General features: G+C 33.3%; 1 protein-coding gene across 2 annotated transcripts in view; it reads right to left on the reverse strand.

Annotated features, from left to right (window-relative positions):
• The window catches only part of LOC607729 (A disintegrin and metallopeptidase domain 3-like), a 94,451-nt gene that overhangs the window by 55,928 nt on the left and 17,817 nt on the right, over positions 1 to 20,706 (reverse strand). For both annotated transcript variants that reach the window (XM_038560013.1, XM_038560014.1), the window contains 5 exons: positions 11,908 to 11,970; positions 4,795 to 4,866; positions 4,393 to 4,559; positions 3,194 to 3,275; positions 1,152 to 1,288 (listed from right to left, as the gene is read on the reverse strand). In XM_038560013.1, the coding sequence (XP_038415941.1) occupies positions 1,152 to 1,288; positions 3,194 to 3,275; positions 4,393 to 4,559; positions 4,795 to 4,866; positions 11,908 to 11,970 (521 nt within the window). The remainder of the gene's footprint in view (positions 1 to 1,151; positions 1,289 to 3,193; positions 3,276 to 4,392; positions 4,560 to 4,794; positions 4,867 to 11,907; positions 11,971 to 20,706) is intronic.

Below are 20,706 nucleotides of genomic sequence, written 5' to 3' on the forward strand. Positions count from 1 at the left end.
CTCTAAAATTTTACTATGTTGTTATTCCTTCTGATATATATTACATTCCTTTTAAGATAATTTTTACTATTCATACTGATAAATTAATTTAAAATGTGTTTGGTTACCATTTATCATAAAACTCTAGTTCTTGCATCATGATTGCACAATCAAGCTCTTCCATATACATTCTTGAATCATCTGGCTTTCTTCCCCTGACTTCTTATGTTTTAGCTTCACTGTATTTTACTTTCTTTTCCCTATGTCTAAAACTTTCTTCCTTATAGTCTCAGCTATTTTTTTTTCTTTTTTATCCTTCTCTCAATCTCCTTATTCTAGTCTGTCCAGCTTTTCAGGCTTCTTGCTCTTCAAGTATCACTTAATTTGCCAGCCTGAAAAGTTTTCAACATGCTCTTATGACCAAATTCATATCCTTCATTATTGTTTCCTCAGAAAACTTTCCTTTATCAGAAAGTTTCTCCCCGCCATGTATTCCCTATTTATTTCCTTCTTGGCACCTATCATAAGCTATTTATACTTTGTTTAAAAAGTAGGTTTACTTTTTAATTTTCAGACACTGATAGGATATTTATGACAAATCTATCTTGTTAGCCATTTATAAGACTATCACAATCACTACAACACAGTAAGTGCTGATTATATATTTTTAGAATGAATGAATTTCATCTCAAGACTCTAGTAAATGCCCAGAAAGTTATCATCAACATTCACTTTCTCTGTAACATTTAATATAGAAATATTAAGTACATTTTATGCAATATCAAATACTCCTCTTTAAATAAGATAAAAACAGAGGGGGGGGGCAAACCATGAGAGACTCTTAACTCTAGGAATAAACTGAGGATTGCTGGAGGGGAAGTAGGTGGGGGGATGGGGTAACTGGGTGATGGGCATTAAGGAGGGCACTTGATGTAATGACTATAGGTGTTATATGCAACTGATGAATCACTAAATTCTACCCCTGAAACTAATAATACTATATATGTTAACTAAATTGAATTTAAATAAAAAATTAAATAAGTTTAAACAAGCACATTATGTTTTTAATAAAAATATTCTTACTCAAGTTGTATTGCAAGAGATGAAACATCAGTTACTGCTACAAACATTTCCCAAGAGAAGATATAGATTTGATAAAAATAAAATCTTACATTGCTTCAGAATTCATTATGCATGTAGATCCTGGACAATAACAATTGTAGATGTCATCATATGTTAATCCTAGATTAATTCCAAGCAACTGTGCCATAACAACTGAAAATGCATCTAAAGTTATCATCTGTGGATACTAAATGCAAAAAAAAACAAAACAAAGCAAAACAGAATTGTTGCCTAAGTTATTTCTTCACCTCTTTGATCTTTTCTTTTTGGCCATATGACTTAAATGTAAATACAAATTTAAGAAACTACTATGTCAGAGCTCATTATTTTCTTAGGAATATGGAGAGCAAGAAAAAAATAGGTAATTTTTTTTCTTTTTGAGTTATTATATTTTTAATCCAAATGGCACTGACATAGAACAAAATAAGATTAATGCTTTTATTATATATTAAATTCCAATAAGCTTTAAAAGTTTTTGAGAATATGCACTGTTTCAGTAACTATATTATTTTTTAATGAACACTTAGAAAAAATGCATAGATTCTTAAGGGTTGAATTTGCGATCAGTTTTGACTTCAGAAATAGTTTTGGGAGAAAGTCAAATTGATTTTTTTAAAAGCCAGAATACTATAACAATTTGCAATTAGCATTTGCCTTCAAAAAACTCTTGGGAAGTAATGATGGCAGTAGACACAGACCTTGGCAACTTATAATCTTTTTACTATCTCCACAGTTTTCCCTTTTCAGAAGATCATATAGTTGGACTCAACAGTATGTAGCATTTCAGATTGGCTTTTCTCACTAACCACTATGCACTTAGTTTTTTCCATGGCTTTTCATGGCTTGATGGCTCATTTTTTTTTAAATCATTGGATAGTTTTCCTTTATATCAATTTACTCTAGTTTATCCATTCATATATTAAATGACATCTTGGTTGCTTCCAATTTTTAGCAATTATGAATAAAGCTGCTATAAACACGTATGTGCAGGTTGTTGTGTGGATATAAGTATTCAACTCATTTGGGAAACACCAAAGAGGACAATTACTAAATTATATATATAAAAAAAAAAGACTAAGGACTTGAATAGATATTTTTTTCCAGAGATAGTATACAAAAAGCAAAAAGAATATGAAAAGATGTTCAGTACCAGTAATTACAGAAGTGCAAGTCAAAACCACAGTGAAATATCACCTCATACCACTTAGAATGGCTGCTACTAAATAACAATAACAATAACAATAACAATAACAATAACAATAACAGAAAGTAATGTGTTGGTAAAGATGTGATGAATGTAAAATGTAAACTGTTGGTAGGATTATAAAATGATGCAACCACTCTGGAAATAAGTATCTTGGTTCCTCATAGTATTAAGAATAGAGCTACTACATGATCCAGCCAATACCTACTTCTGGTATATATCCAAAATAATTGAAATCAGTATCTTGAAGAGCTATCTGCATTCTCATGTTCATTGCAATATTACAATAGCCAAGGTATGGAAATAACCTAAGTGTCCACTGACAGATAAATGGATAAAAAGTGTCATATATATATATATATATTATTCAGCCATAAAAAGAATGCAATCCTGCCATTTGCAACAAGATGGATGAACCTGGATAAAATTATGCTAAGTGAAATAAGCTGGACACCAAAAGAAAAATACTATATGATCTCTCTCATATGTGGAACTTAAAACTGTCACACACAGAAACAACAAGTAGAATGTGGATTCCAGGGGCCAGATTGTATGGAAAATGAGACAAGTTGGTAAAAAAGTACAAATATTCATTTACGGAAGATGAAGAGGTCTGGAGGTCTGTTTCACAACAATGTGAACATACTTAGCACTACTGAATTGTACACTTAAAACTAGTAAAAATGGTAAATTTTATATTACTTGCATTTTACCACAATAGTAAAAAACTTTTAAAATTATAACATTTGAGTTTCAAAATTTAAAAAAAGTATACTCTTATAAAAATTTGTCAAAACATTATGGCAGATATACTATACATATTTTGTTCCTTGAAGTGGATATTTCAAAACATGATATAAACTGAGTAAATGGGAATAAAATACATACCAGAGCAATTCCTGCAGCAAACTTTGGATTGCAGGCCATTCCATGATATGTTGCTCCCACATAATTCAAAAGGTCCCTATAACTAAATAATATTTTTTTTCTCAATAAATGCATTTTAAATTACTAACTGAATGACTTTTAAGAATTGGATTTCTCAATAAACCTTTTTTTTTAAATACAAATATTGCATATTACATCTAATGCTTTCAATAGTTTTGTATTTGGGTAATCTCCCATAGTTCCTACAAAAGTTAAGTTCTAAAGTCTATTTTAACATTATATGATACACGTCCAAAACCCAGCAGTGCCTAATCCTTCCAAAAAATTAACCACCGCTGGATGGATATAATTCTAATATGTACAAGTCAGGATAGCTTACTGCCATGATTTGCACATAGTGAACCCCTAACGCATGTAAAAAATGTTGGATTGGAGCACAGGGAGACAAAGAGACAGAGTATGCACTAGATCCATTAAGAATAAAAGAGATAGCACGTAGAAAGTGTCCTCATACATTTCAGTCTTTAGTTTTTGTAGCTCTTGAGTTCCCAAACCTGACCTTAAATTCCACAGGAATCACCAATATATTTAGGAATATCTTGCATATTATACCTTAAATTCCACAGGAATCACCAATTTATTTAGGAATATCTTGCATATTATTCAGAATTGTTTTTATTATTTCCATCTCAATAATCAAACTATTAAGAGAAACCTATATAGAGACTCTTAAAAAAAATAGTGCAAGTAGTTAATAGCTACATCTTAGGTCAGTATAGATATACCAGACAGTAACCACACTACTAATTTGATGTATTATATTTTAACTAGCATTATATGCAATTATTGCATTCTGTTAACTAATTTACATTGTGTTTAAAGTTCAAATGATGGTTTTAATTATTTACTAAGAAAACCTTTAAAACCATTGAGGCGCTGTTTATCTCAAGGCTTTCAGAATTTTCAAGTTTACTATATTTCCATAGGTAACAGCCTACTCTGAGAATACTTGCCTATTATGACTTAGCATTCTACGCTATTGTCAGAATTTTATATTTTGCATTTCATCAAAACACTATGCATATAATCTTTTTTTGAAGTGTCTTATCATTACATAAAACACACTTTGTATATAACCTTGACAGCTATCATATGAAATAATTTAACAAACCCTATGTCAATACAAATAAGATACTTGCATTAATAAGTATGCCATATCATGGGACCTTTGAAACAAAAATTGTTCTTTCCATGACACAAATCTTTGTAGTACTTCATTAGCATCTCCGCTAAGTGAAATCTTATTTTGATCTGACCAGAGCTCCAAAGAAGTTAGCATAATAGTCATATTTAGCTGGGAAAACATCTGAAAACAGAAGGTACATAATATATAGTTTTAGGTAATCATAAATATAACATTACATTTCTATACATAATGTTAATATATTCAATTTACTCTTTTTTGGAGATGAAATTCATTCATTGAGGGATGAAACTAGTTGATAGGACTAGTTTTTAAAAAACTGGAAATGGTATTTACACAACCAATATTACTGCATTAATAGGAATGTTTCTTACTTAAATGAAACACAAATACTTACAGTGTTGATTAGACCAAAGATATGAACAACTTTCTCAGCTGCAATTGCTACTTCAGAGCCCATATAATCAAACTGAAAGGCAAATTTTGTTTCTTAATTGCTAGTGACAAGTAATAAACTATTACATATTAAATGGATATAAAATATTAAAATAATGCAGGGCTCAGGTGAAAGGAAAAAATAGAATTAAGATTTATCAAGTACTTAGTAAGTTTTAGGCATAAACCTAGAGACTTCATATATTAATCAATAATCTTAAGATGAAAAGGTTGTGATTGACTTCCTCTTCACACATAGAGAAATTAAGAGTCAAAAGTTAAGGTTCCAAGATTCCGTAATTACAAGGGTAAGAACCAGGACTCAAGTCTCCAACTAACTACACTACTAAGTCTTTTTTTTCCCCACTATAGTATGCTGCCATCATTTGTCTTCATCCCACTAAAACATGACTATAAATCCTGGATAAACAGCGTACTTTCTAAATACAGACCTCTGAGGACCATAACAGTGAATAATTTCAAGAATATGTCTTCATTCAAAGGAACAGAAGTCATAATATTTTCTCTAAATATTTCTAATTATGTGTATGTACACATTTCTAAGTGTTAGCAGAAAATATAAAAAGTGGCATCTTGGTATCTTCAATAATCTAATTTTCAGCAAGTCTGCCAAAAACTACTAATAGAAAATTAAATATAATGGATAGACTTCTCTGATTTGGACAAAAGAGATGTTATCCTCCCAGGTCCTTAGAAACTATTTATACTTTATTTCTCTGTATGTAGCCTATCCCAATAAACTATATTGCATAGTTACACAATGCAGCATGAGTGATATGAGTGAAAGTGATCCTTTGCAAAACTGAACATATGAAAAGCAAGACAAAAGAATACAAAAATATGACTATGGAAATAAACCCATATATTTCAATAGTCACAAATTATCAACAGACCAAATATTAGGTAAATGAGAGAAACTATTGAAAAAATCCACTACATGCAAATTAAAATAAAAACCTCTAAATTATGAGTACATAGAGATATTAAGAGTCAAAGCATGAAAATATACACCAGGAAAATAATAGACAAAAAGCATATATTATACGATAATTATATTAATCAATGCAATAATTACATTAATATTTAAAAAGCTTAAAAGCAAAAAGTGTACATGATAATTATCACAGTGCATTAATATTCAATTATTAAGAAAAATGGAAGAATTCTAAACTTGACTATAATAGCGTAGCAACAAAATGTATAAAACAAAATTTAACAAAATTAGAAATTATCATAGTGAGAGATTTTTACATAGTTTTCTTAATCATTAATAGATCAAACAGGCAAATTAATACAAGAATTTTCAAATTAAAGCAAAACTTAGATATGATATGTATAAAAACATATAAAACAATGAGACTTTTTTTTCAAATATACATAGAGGTTTTACATAAATTGACTTATATTAGGCCATAAAACAGTTATTTGAATATAAAACATAAGTGTCACTTAGATCACATTGTCCAATCACAATGCAATTTAGTTATAGTAATATGTATAGTGTTATTTGATAAAAAGTATTTTAATCATGTTATTTTTACTTACATGGATAACTCTAAAAGCTCCATGATGCAATTTATAACTTACTTTCAAACAGAGAGAGCACAAGTGATAATGGGATACATTGTAAAACAATAAGTCTAAGAAAAGAGAATATAGGTGTTGTTTCATTATTCTTATTTTTACAGCTTTCTTAGTGTATGTGCTGCCGAAGCGAGCACTATTTTTACAACTTTTATGAAAGTTTGAAAATATTTCCAAGTAAGATGTCTTAAAAATGAAGATAAAATAAAGACAACTGCATATGAACAAACGCTGAAGAGACCTCATCAACAGGCTAAACAAAAAAATCAGAAATACAGACCAACAAAAGGAATGAAGAGTCTTGGAAATGTTAAAATGTGGAAAAAATGAAGTGCTTTTTTCCTTTCCTTAATATCTTTAAACAAATCAATATTTTATTTAAACTAATTCATTTTGTGGTTTATAACATATGAAGAAGTAAAAATATATTACACTAATATCACAAAGAGGTTTTATGGAATTTTACTGTTGTAAGGTTCTTACATTGTATGTGAAGTGGTATAACATTAATTCTAGATTGTAAAAAGTTAGGAACATTTCATTGGAACACTAGAGAAACCACTGGTGTAAGATATGGGGATAAAGAGGTACAGCAGGAAAAAAAAAAACAGTATGGGAAATAAAAGCAAGTGCTGAAAATAATCCACTAATCCAAGGGTAACAAAGGAGGAACAAAGAAGTAAATCATTGATGGGACAAATAGAACACTAATAGGACAATAGCACTTAACCTACATCCATATTTATCAGTAATTTTGATAGACATAATTCAACTGAATTTCTAATGAAGAGGCAGAGATTATCTGACTGAATAGAGAAAAAAAAAGACCTACCAATATTGTTTACAGAACTATACTTTAAAATTTAAGATAGATAAACCCAACATAAAAGAAGAAATACTAAGCATATTTTAAGGAACTCCTCCAAGTTTTTAGTAGTTGGGTTTCTTTGTTTTGTTTCGCAGGATGTCATTTGCATTGAAAATGCCTTCTGTTGTTACTGGAATGGTAAGAAGGTACCCAGCTAAGTGGAGAGAGGAAAATAGGCCATCTAGATTCAATGTTAGCAACCTGATGGGAGAAGCTGTGGCTAAACATAATTCCACCACCTGTGATCTTGATTTTAGGCCAAATACTATTACTCCCATGTAACAACAAAAATCAAAATCTAAATGCTCCTGGGGTTCAGTTAAGATGGTGGAATAGTAGGAGGATCCTATGTTTGCCTCATCTCTGGAACAAAGCTAGTTAAAATGTTAGATCATTCCAAACACCCAAGAAATCAATCTGAGGACTGACAGAACAAACTGCAGAACTTGGAGGGAGAGAAGAAGTCACATCATGGAGGGTAGGAGGTATGGAGACATGATTTGAGGGAGAAAAGAACCACAAGTGCTACAGAGGAAAGGGAGCTCTGACCATGGAGAGAAGGGAGAGAGGAGAGAGGGAAGGGGAGAGGGAAAGAGAGAAGTGCACAGGGGATCACATAAGAAAAACTCTCCCCCAAAATCATTGACTGGGAAACAAGAGAGGCTGATTATCTTAAGTGTTTACAACCAGCAGAGCTCAAAGACTGGTGTTTTATTAGTTCCATGCTGTAATTTGTATGGAGTCCAGTGGGTGCTGCCGTGCTCCTGTGGAGAAGGAGGGTAAATGCCAGGAGCTAATGATGCAATCTGAAGATCCCCAGGGATGCACTGGGAGAGACGTTCCCCTTTCTTGGAACGCATCTAGGAGAGGTGACTTTCCCTGTCAGAGACAAAAGAGCTGGTGGGCACCATTGTGCTCCTCATCACCCTTTATGCATGGGGGACAGAGACATCTGCTGAGGGTGGCTAACCTGGACTTGGTTGGGCTTTTTGCTGTGTGTTACTCTAAACTCCAAACTCCTGTGCATTGGTGCAACTGCCCCTTTGGACAAAGTGGTACAAGCCTCAGCCTGGCAAGACCCTCACCCCGAAGATCAGCATGGGTCTTTACCACAATGGGTTCTTAAAGTTTGGAGTTTTGAAACTCATCCAGTGTGTCTGAAATAGAACATAGGTGCACTGCATGGCCTGGCAGGCAGACTACCCAGACACAGACAGGGAGAAGGCAGGGATCTGAGGGATGCCTCTGACACACAAGAGGAGACTGTTTGCTCTTCTATGAGGGCTTCCTGGACAGCAGTGGACATGAACTCACCTCTTTAGGGACAAGGGGTAGGGCTGGTCCACTTTTCTCCCATACTCATCAGCACAGACTGACTTCAGTGAACAGCACCGTTCCATCAACAATAGAGGCTTAAGCTGATTACAAACCACTCCTGCTTATGTTCTGCAAGTGCTTCTTAACTAGGGCAAGTGTGCCTGAGAGCAGCAGGTCCCTACCCCAGAAGACCAGCAAAAACCTCCTTATGCACCAAGTCTACTGACCATAGTGCTGCAAAGCTTCAGCTCAAGTGGAAATAGCATCAGGCTTCTTTTAACAGGCATACCAGAGCACAGCTAGTTAAAATTCACCACACTCTGGACAAGGTTCAAACTCCCCCACTGCAGACAAGGAGAAACTTCCTGAAGCATCAGGCCAGGAAGAGTATATGACCTCTTCTTAGCAAAGCCATTACTCCCAGGAGCAAGAAACATAACAGGCTTTCCTAACACAGAGAAGAAGACAGAGACCTAGACAAAATACCAAGATGGAGGAATTCATCCCCCAAAAAAAGAAGAAAAGGTCATGGCCAGGGATCTAATCAAAACAGAGATAAGTAAAATGCTTGGCCCAGAATTTAAAGCAAATCACAAGGATACAAGCTGGGCTTGAGAAAAGCATAGAAGACATCAGGCAGTACCTTCCACAGAGATAAAAGAACTAAACACTAGTCAGGCCAAAATAAAAAAATGCTGTAACATAAATGCAAAACTGACTGGATGTAATGACCACAAGGATGGAAGAAACAGAAGAATGAATAAGTGAATAGAATAATGAAAAATAATGAAGCTAGAATAATGGAAAATAATAAAGCTGAAAAGAAGAGGAAAAGAAAAATATTGGATCATGAATGTAAGACTTGGGGAACTCAGTGACTTCAATAATATAATAACTGATATCATGCAAGTACCCAAAGAAGAGAGGGGAAACAGAAGGTTTATTTAAGGACACAGCTGAAAACTTCCCTAATCTCGGGAAATAAATAGATATCCAAATCCATGAGATACAAAGAACTCCATCAAAATCAACAAAAGCAGGCAAACATCAAGACATATTACAGTAAAATTTGTAAAATACAGACATAGGGGGAAAAAATCCTAAAGGCAGCAAAGAAATCCCCAACTTACAAGAGAAGACCAGTAAAGATAGCAGCAGAGGTCTCCACAGAAACTTGGCAAACCAGAAGACAGTGACATGATATGTTCAACATGATGAATGGGGAGAATGTGCAGCAAAAATACTTTATCAAGCAAGGCTATCATTCAGAATAGGAGAGACAAAGAATTTCCCAGACAACCAAAAACTAAAGGAGTTCATGACCATGAAACCAGCCCTACAAGAAATATTGAAGGAGACTTTTGAGTGGGAAGAAAAGACCAAAAGTGACTAAGACTAGAAAGGAACAGACAAAATCTCCAGACACAATGACTTAACAGGTAATAATACAATAGCGTTAAATTCACATCCATCAATAATCACTCTTAATGTAAATAGAATAAATGCTTGAATCACAAGACTTGGAGTGTCAGAATGGATTAAAAAAACCAAGACTCGTTGATATATTGCCTACAGGATACTCATGATAGACCTAAAGAAACCTGCAGATTGAAAGTGAGGGGGTGGAGAAAAAAGCAGGAAGGGAAAAAGTCCTTAATCTACAAGGGAAAACAGATCAAGTTCACAGCAGATCTGTCCACAGATACTTGACAGGCCAGAAGTGAATGGCAGGCTATATCCAATGTGCCAAATGGGAAAAATATACAGCCAAGAATACTTTATCCAGCAAGACCAACATTCAGAATAGGAGAGATAAAAAGTTTCCCAAACACAAAAACTAAAGGAGTTCATGACCACTAAACTAGCCCTGCAAGAAATATTAAGGGGATATTCTTTGAGACGGAAAAAAAGACCAAAAGCTGTAAAGACTAGAAAGGAGTAGGCAAATTAGATTTCAATTTATATTAAATAAAGTAGTTGGACACTATGTGAACTCAAAATTTAATTGAGTTAATATATTTCATTAATATGTGGGAAAATATTATTTTAAAAAACTTACAAAATAGTATATCTAAAACAAAAATGGGACGCCTGGGTGGCTTAGCAGTTGAGCATCTGCCTTTGGCTCAGGGCATGATCCTGGAGTTATGGGATGGAGTCCCATATTGGGTTTCCTGCATGGAACCTGCTTCTCCCTCTGCCTGTGTCTCTGCCTCTCTCTCTCTCTGTATCTCTCAGGAATAAATAAAATTAAAAAAAATCTTATAAAACAAGAGTATATTAATATATATGCATGTGTACAATTAAAACAGGACATGTATACATATGATTTATCTCCTGGTAATAAAATTATGTGTGGGGTCGCCTGGGGGCTCATTTGATTAAGTTTCTGACTTCAGCTCAGGTCATGATCCTAGAGTCTTGGGATTGAGCCCTGCATCAGGCTCCCTGCTCAGTGAGAAGTTGGCTTCTCCCTCTACCTCTCACCCCACTGGTGTTCTCTCTCACTCTCTCTCTCAAATAAATAAATAAAATCTTTAAAAAAAACTGTGTTTTTTCTTTATTATTTTTTGTCTATTCTTTACTGTTATTGATTTTTTAAATTATTTAAAGATCCAAATATTTCCTTTTTTAAAATTATTTCCGTTTATGACCAAAATCATGACATTGTGACACTTGTTAAGATACTTTATGCAAAAATATCAGTGATAATGGACAAATCTGATTTTTTAACTTGCTACTCATATGACTTTGCTCAAAGTGATTACATAAACAAGAATTCCATAACTAAATGGATATTCCTATGAATAAATCTCATTTTCGGAATACAGAACTTCCACTAGAGAACTCAAGCAATTATACAGCCAGCATAAACTAATCTCATAAAAGAGAATATTTAACGATAAGGGTCTAATAAACAAAATAGCTTGTTTTAAAACGGAAATCAATTCAAGGAAAAGAATTCACCACATTACAGAGTGGATTCAGAAATATCTATAGCTAGTTGTAATCCAATAGTTATACTGTAGTAGAACCCTTGCATACATACATATACATCATTGCTAGAATTCTATACTGATTTGGAAATCAATACCATAAATATTGGTCCCTGTATATCAATGTAAAAGCAATTAACAACGTTTTTTTTATATCCTGCTATCCTAAGATACATATTGTGAACAGAATGAAATATCTGTATTGCAAACAAGGCAAGTTTCTTTTTCATATTCCCTTTGAACTTAAACACAGGACAAAGATATGATGCAATTTATCAATAGTACCTACCAAGGCTTTATCCATAACGACTTGTATTTTCAAAACTCTTTTCAATAGCACATCTGAATTTTTCTGTGAAACAGAGAACATGCATTAAATAAAACATTTTTAAAATTCTTATATTGTTTGTAATTATCATGAACATTACCTACATATATATGCACATAATTACATACATACATACACAAAGAGAGGTATAGATACATAGAAAACCAGATAGATATAGATTCATCAAGATATAATTAGAAAATAAGAGAATACCCACTGAATAAATAAGTAGATTCAAAATACAAATTTTAGGAAGAAATCAAAAGATTTTACCTATATTCCTGATAATTAGAATCCTCAAAAAATTACTGGAGGGAGAACCCATGTTTCCTTCCTCTGAAAACCTCTTCCCCAACCTTGAAGTTAAATGAACTTCCACTGACTGTCCTCCAAATGTTGCCTCTATATTCTCATTATTTTAATTATCTGTATTAACTTGTGGCTTATATTCAATAGAATGCATCCATTTTAAGAATACAGCTATAAGAATTGGTACTAATGTAAATACCCATGTAACAATTTCCAGAAGTAAGATAGAGAAAATTTCCATTTTGCTCTGCCAAGTCAATCATCCACATGGCTGAAGGCAACCAATTGACCTGTTTTCTCTTACCATAGGTTAGAATAATCTATTCCAGAATTTCATATAACTGGAATCATATAGTGTGTACTCTTTTGTTTCTGACTTTTTTCCCTCAGCATTCACTCATGTTGTTGTGATTATTAATTCATTAGTTTTTACTGCTAAGTAGTGTGTCATTTTAGAAATATACCATTTTATAAATATACCATTGACCTGTCGATGCTGTGAAAGATGGAATAAAATGGTGTCACTTATGTAAAATGTGTTTTAAAACATAACTGGGAGGACATAAAGGAGGTAGGCCTTATGCACATCCTCACTGGGTAGAACCATGAACTTTTGAACTGGGCCCAAACTTAAATATTCCTAGGGCCCTGCACAAACTTATCTGCAACTTGCTAATAGTAACAAATTTTTACTTAGTGACAGCCTTAAGAACCAATTATGTTTAGCCTAGTTTACGTTTCTGCTAACAATCAAAATCTTTGTAAACATATGCAGGCAGATTATAAAGACATAATAAATAAATATTATGACATGAATAAATCTATGAATATCCATGTACAGATCATTGTAAAGTTATATTCATTGTTCTTGGTAAATATTTAAAAATGGAATACTTGAGTCATATGGTAACTGTGGGTGTGTAAAGTAATACAAAAGTACCAGATTGCTTTCTAAGATAGTTTGATTATTCTAGGGTCTTTGCATCTCCTCATGAATTTGAGAACCAATATGTGTGAAAATGTTTTCTGGAATTATCAAAATTGGGATTATACTGAATCTACAGATTAACTGAGGGGAAATGAACATTTTAACAATGTCAATATCTTTATTCCTTGTGACCTTGCTCTTATAGCAAAGGGACACTCTTACAGTCCTGATTGACAGAATTTCTTTTTAATCTATACACACAGAGTTAGGTCACTAAAAACATAAGGTTATTTTTTTCCTTTAAACAATGTATGCCATTTTTTTTAATTTTATTTATTTATCCCTGAGAGATACAGAGAGAGAGAGAGACACAGACAGAGACACAGGCAGAGGGAGAAGCAGGCTCCATTCAGGGAGCCTGATGCAGGACTCGATCCCCGGACTCCAGGATCACGCCCTGAGCCAAACGCAGAGAGAGACTCAACCGCTGAGCTACCCAGGTGTCCCTGTATGCCATTTATTATTATTCTTTTTCCTATTTAGCATCCAGAAACTCTAGTAAAATGCTGACTGGCAATAGTGAGGGCAGACAGGCTTGAGTTATTCCTAATCTTAGGGTCTGTTTTAGTCAGTGCAGGTTGTAACAACGTATACCACAGAATAGCTGGCTTAAACAGCAAACCCTCATTTCTCACAGCTCTAGAGGCTGGGAAGTTCAAGATCAAGGCCTGAGCAGATGCCCTTGGGTAAGAGCACTCTTCCTAGTTTGCAAATGGCTGCCTTCCTCTCACAGGACAAAGCAGAGAGAGAGAAATCCATATCTCTTCCTTTTTTTTTTTTTTTTTTTAAATAAGAGCATTAATCCCATCCTTAGGGCTCTACACTCACAAATGATCTAATTTAACCCTAATTATTTTTCAAAGGCTTCCTGATGCCATCTTCCTGAGGGTTGGAGTTTTAACTCAACTCTCAGGGGAATTTGGGGAACACAGCATGCAGTCCATAACAGGTAAAACATTCAGTCACTTACATTTATTAGGTTAGCTGTAGATACTCACAGATGTTCTTAATTAGATCAAAGAAGTTTTCTATTCTTAGTTTTTATCATGAATGGGTATTGAATTTTGACAAATGAAATTTCTAGAACAACTGATTAGATCTTATGGCTTTCTACATAACTATGTTAAATTGTTTTATTTAATTCCTCTTTTTTTTGTACTAATTTAGTAATAATGTCTCAAAATCCCATAGTCAGAATTCTTGAAAGAATATTTTTATACTATAATGGCAACTGGACTGGGTAAAAAAAGAGTTGGGATATCGTATACCCCCTAAAGAAGCCATTCTCAACATCCTCTCCATAGATATTCCTGTCTTATAAGCACTTCATTTTGGCAAAGGCTAAAAAGCCAATCTTGAGTTTTTCCATATTTGTAGTTGATTTTCTTTGATGCCAAAAATCCTATAGAATATTTATAAAGTCCAGCATATTAACAACATTATATATATCTGGGCGTTGCCAGTTTCTATCATAGTTTCTTGAGAAATTTTTCAAATTTAGGACTCTTTTTTCCAACGTTTTATTCTTTAATAACCTAGAATACTTTGGGTGCTAGTTTATTCATGAATGACAATATTATCTAGAATTTCTATTATCGTCTTTCACACTCCATTAGTCAGGATTCCTCCGAAAAACAGAACACTTATTATAATTTGTTATAATTAGATTTATATAAGGAATTGGCTCACATAATTATAGAGGCTGGCAAGTTCAAAATCTACAAAGTGGGCCTGTAGGCTATAAATCTACAAAGTGGGCCTGTAGGCTATAAATCAGGCTGAGGTACATTTCCAGACTGAAGGCAGCTGGCTAGAAGATTCTGTGGGAGGGTCCATCCATTTGTCCTATTCAGGACATCAACTGATTGGATAAGGTCCATCCACATATGGAGGACATTTCTCCTTTATTCAAAGTCCACTGATTTAGATGTTAATCTTATTCAGAAACACCCACAAAATTTGACCAACTGTCTGAGCAATATGTCCCAGCCAAGTTGACACATAAAATTCACCACCACACATTCTTAGGTTTTTTTCTATCATCATTTTATATAATTGCTTTCTAGACTCCTAAACCTGACTATAATATCACGTATTGGGGTTTATCGTAGTGTCTATTATTCATTAGCTACTTATCAATGGCTTTCAATTTTAAAATAGCTTTATTTTTCTCTTACATTTATTTCCTGAGCTCTTCCAAGGATCTTTTAAACAGATTATATAAATGTAGACCATTAGACTACTATAGAATGTATATCTCAGGGCTCACATTATCTAGGTTTGAGTTTTATTTCTATATCTTAACAAAGAATTTTCCAGAATAGTAATTTAAACTCTAAATCTCTGTTTCCTGATCTGAAAAGGGGGACAGCCATACTAACTTTTAGAATTGTTCAAAAAATTGGAAAGACAGAATATATGTAAAGCTCTCAGAACAGTATGTGGCACCTATGAAGCAGTACATGAATATAAAATAGTTTTTTCATTCACTTTGGATTTTGTGTTTTTCTATATTTATATTTCATATACTTCATTTATTCTTTTCTAAATATTATTATTTTAGAATATGTAGGTCTTTCAAGTCAAATCATTCTTAAACAAAGGGTAGAGATTAATGATTTTTATTATACTTTTGCTTTATTATAAGAAATAACCAATTATCTAAGGATGTTTGCTCCCTTCTCCAAGAGAACAGATATCAATGAGACACCTGTCCAGATTCAACTGTATTGAGGTAGGGATGCACACACCCTTCTCCCCTTACTCTTGACTAAATTCAAAGAATCTAATTGAGGACTCTTATGGGCCCCAAATCAGAGCTAGGAAGGGAATTAACCAGGAGAGTTTCATCCACTTTGATATTTTCCTGAGCAAGACATAAACCTGTTAAGCCACTGACAGTTGGAATTGCTTGCTTCAAAATCTTCTGGGATTTGACTTAATAGCAATTCTCATGAAAATACGGGATGAGGACAGAAGCTTACACAGCTCTTCCATCTTTTCATGTGATTGAAATTTCATGATATTTGGCAACTATTATTTGTGAATTTGGTTGTGATTGCTTTTGGGCTACTATCTTCAATCAGGAGGAGATCAGAGTCTCTCTTTTTCTGTTTAATTGTTGTTTGTTTTACTTTGAGGGAAGAATATTTCACATTAGGAGGAAAGAAAATTTTTAAATTTCAATAAAATATCTCAGTTATGTAGTTCTGGCTTCATACAGAATTACAGATCAGAAATTACTTTGCCTCAGTTTAAGTAATTGTGGTATTGCCTTTCAACTTCCAGTATTGCTGCTGGGAAATTTCATGCTATTCTGCATCCTGACCATATATAGGAAACCAGATTTTTTTTAAAATATCAGTTCAGGGATGCCTGGGTGGCCCAGTGGTTGAGTGTCTGCCTTTGGCTCAGATTGTGATCCCAGGGTCCTGGGATCAAGTTCCACATCAAGCTCCCTGAGTGGAGCCTGCTTCTCCCTCTGCCTATGTCTCTGCCTCTCTTTCTGTGTGTCTCTCATGAATAAATAAAATCTTTAAAATAAATAATTAAAATATCAGTTCAGAAACTCACTTTAAACAATTCTGATAAGTTTTCATTTTTTTGAAGATTGATTGATTGATTGATTGATTTGGGGGAGGAGAGAAAGCAGGAGCAAGTGGGAGAAACAGAGGGAGAGGGAGAAGCAAACTCCCTGATGAGTAGGTAGCCAGATGTGGGGCTTGATCCCAGGGCCTCAAAATCATGACCTGAGCAGAAGGCAGACACTTAGATGACTGAGCCATCCAGGTGCCCCTCTGAGAATTTTTCTTGGATTATTTTGTGATTTATTAATTTCAATTTCCTGTTTATTCATACTGGGAACTCCTGTTGTATTACCCATCTCTTATTTTAATTTAAATATCTTATCTCTTGATTTTCCTTGTCATTTGTCTTTGTATTTTACTTTTTGTGTGATTTCTGGAATTTTATCTTGTGAAATTCCTATGGAGTTTTCTTTCTTTTTTCATTTTTATTATCATACTTTTAAATCCCTAAGAACTATCACTTATCTGCTAAGTGTTTTATTTTTTAAATAGCACTCCATTCCTAAATTTATGGATGAAATATTTTGTCTAACTCCTCTAAGGATATTGCCATTTTATTTTCTTCACCCTCTGTATTTTTTGGTACCTCAAACTTTAAAAACTTGATCTTTTCATGTCTCTATCTTCCATGTTAAATTGTTTCAGCATATGTCTAGTACCCCTTCATATTAGCAGTTGAGCTCTCAGCAGCTTATTCCAATATCTTGATGACCACATATGGAATTTTTGGGTATTGTCTTTGGAGAAAGCAATGTGTCTTGGTTGGGAAAATGCTGTCAACATAAATAGTTTTGATTCTTTTGGCTGGTTTAATTCCTTTCTGACGAGTCTTCCAATACACTTCTCAGAATGTATAAGTGCCAATTGGAAATTAAACACACTAGTTTCAGTATGGTATTCCTCTACGGGGAAATACAATAGGATATCTGTGACTGCTGTCCCCATTTCATAGACTCCCCAAAGAAAGCAGTCTTCAATTATCTCTCAGTCTACAAATAATTCATTAGGAAAGGAAACCAGGATGGCTAAATACTTACACATCTTATTTTCAACCAATTATCTTAAGTCCCTTTAAAATTATTTCTTAAGGTAACTGTACATGCAATTCCAGAAACATTTGAATAGTAATGTAGTATGTGTCACATTTCCCATAGCCTATTCCAATTCCTATTTCAGGATTTCTATTCCTTTAGTGCCTGGGATTTTTGATCACATCTCTTTAAAGAATGAAGAGGTAGACAGTGGTGGACAGCAAAGCAAAGTTTATTGAGTGATAGTACAAGGCTCCCAAAGAGGGAGGGGACCCAAGAGGTATGCCATTTTGGTGTTCAAATCAAGGGACTTTTATAAGGTCTTCTGCACAACTATTTTAAGCAAGTAGAGTGTGGGCCCTCTGCAGATTGGTTGCTAAGGCATGCTAATCAGGGTTTCAATCATGTACCTGTCTACCTATCAGGTTAATGTTTAAATTCTGATGGTCCTTTTTGGACTGACATCTGGGGACTTATGTCTTAACTGTTTCAGCTCACAACAAAATGTCAATAGTTGCATCTGAGGATGTTTTGCAAAAGTCACTTTTACAGAAGTTGCAAAATGGGATGCTATTGTGGTCTTTCTAAGCTGTAAAACAGGATAGTAGTCCAGTTTTGTCTTAGCTGGCCTGGCTCCCTGTCTTCTTGGTGGGGACCCTGGCCCTGACTACCTAATTGTCCAACTAATTCCTAACATTATCAGTTTAAGATTCATCTTTTTGGGGGCTAAATCAGCTATCTGCTATTTGATACCCATTATTATTTCTTCTGTTCTGTATGTGTTTATATGTTTATGCCACTTCAAAAATCCCTTTCATTTAGTGGGTTTCTTAAAAGGGATAAGAGGGATAAGTGCATGTGTTTAACATGTTTTTAATAGATAAGCTCTTTACAGTATTTTATCTGGTTTCTGTTCTACTTTTCAACTCTTTGTGTTTACTTTTATGAATATAAAAATATGCCTAAAATATGTTTTTATGTTATTCTTTCTGTTCCCTTTTAAAATCTGATATATAATCTCTTCATTCATGCTCATAAAAGCACTAGTCATGTGATAATATGCTTAACTAAACCTATAGATCTAAGCCTATCAAATATAGGATGAAAAGCAACTTTCGAACTATTTCATGAAAGATAGAAAATTCACAAACATATATCAATATTGACTTATCTCCATTCCTGCAATGATATATTTGGTTTTGTCTTTGGTTCTGACATTTTTGTTTCTATTTTAATTCATTACAACATTTTGTTTTGTACCCAAACTTTCCATAATGACTTCATTAGCTTGATCCACTACATTAGAAAATATGGTATGGTAAGCAAATAATAATAGTAATAATGATTTTTATTTATCACTTTTTAAATTTTTCTATATACTATGCTAAGTAATTTCCATTTATAAAGTTAATCTTTAAATAACTGTATGAGTCATGTATTATTTTTATTACTGCTTTTTCACAAGTAAGAGAATTTATACACAGAAAAGTTATATTACTCATCCAAGTTCTTAAAGCTAAAATGGACAGACTTGTAATTCAAACCAAGGCAACTAGGATGGTATGTTACCCCTATCCTGTCTGATCTCTCTCATTGCTAATTCACTGGAGGAGGATGGCTTCAAGTACAGTGTTACTTGAATTTTCTGTCCATCCCTTCAGGTTCTTCCTCTGCCACAGAATATTCATGGAATCCTTCAAGTTTTTTAATTTACTTATGTGATAGTGCTCTGTTTCAGTGGTGAAAATTGTCTTCATTTGTATCCAGTGTTGTACTGCAATATGCAAATGGTTTAAAGAAATGGCATAAAGTTTGTAGTCATCTCTATATCTTTTATTATTTTTATGAGTTTTTGTAAGGGCAGCTTTATTAACCTGTATATGTACCAATATCTTTGACAAAATAAACACAAGCAAATTAAAGCAACAGAGATGGAATTCATCATAAATTCAGTTCAAGTATCATTCATTACTATTTTACTTTGCTTCTCTTTAAAATGATATCCAACTGTGATGAGAATATGTGGACAGAGATTCATTCATTTTAGCCACTGATGATGAAAAACAAAGCTGTTCAAACATTTCCAAGGAGAAAGTTAAAATATATATTTTTTTGAGAGATACATTATGTGTATATATATTCTTTGAGATATATATATTCTTTTGAGATATATATGTAAATATATATATTAATTTTTTAAAAGCCTCAAATAATTCATGAATGTATCTTCATATACTCATATATATATTTTTTTGAGATATATTTGTATATATCTCAAACAGTCTTTGGAAATATGCCTACCCTAGATGTAAGTGTTTATAATCAAAGTGTGATTGTTTAGAACTGTGCTACATTCATGAAGTACATTTCTTGATTAAAGTAAAAATATAAAAATGGAAAGGGGCACCTGGGTGGCTCAGTCAGTTAAGCATCCAACTCTTGATTTGGGCTCAGGTCATGATCTTAGGATCCTAGGATCAGCCCCACATCAGGCTCCATGCTCAGTGGGGCACCTGCTGAGGATTCTCTTTCCCTCTCTCTCTCTGCCCCTCCTCCTGCTTGTGCACACTTTCTCCCTTTCTCTCTCAAATAAATAAATCTTTAAATATATATATATATATATAAATATACACACACACAAATAATGACATAATTATATAACATATACATTTTAAGTCTATATATAAGTTTATTTTAAATTTTATATAAATTTTAAATTTTATATAGATTTATATATATAAATGGAAATAACCTATATACATTTCATAATTATATAACCCATGTACATGATAGATAGATAGATGGATAGATAGATATCACAAAAGGGTATACATCAAATGGTTGT

Source organism: Canis lupus, chromosome 16 (genome assembly GCF_011100685.1).
Source record: "Canis lupus familiaris isolate Mischka breed German Shepherd chromosome 16, alternate assembly UU_Cfam_GSD_1.0, whole genome shotgun sequence".
NCBI classification, from domain to species: domain Eukaryota; kingdom Metazoa; phylum Chordata; class Mammalia; order Carnivora; family Canidae; genus Canis; species Canis lupus.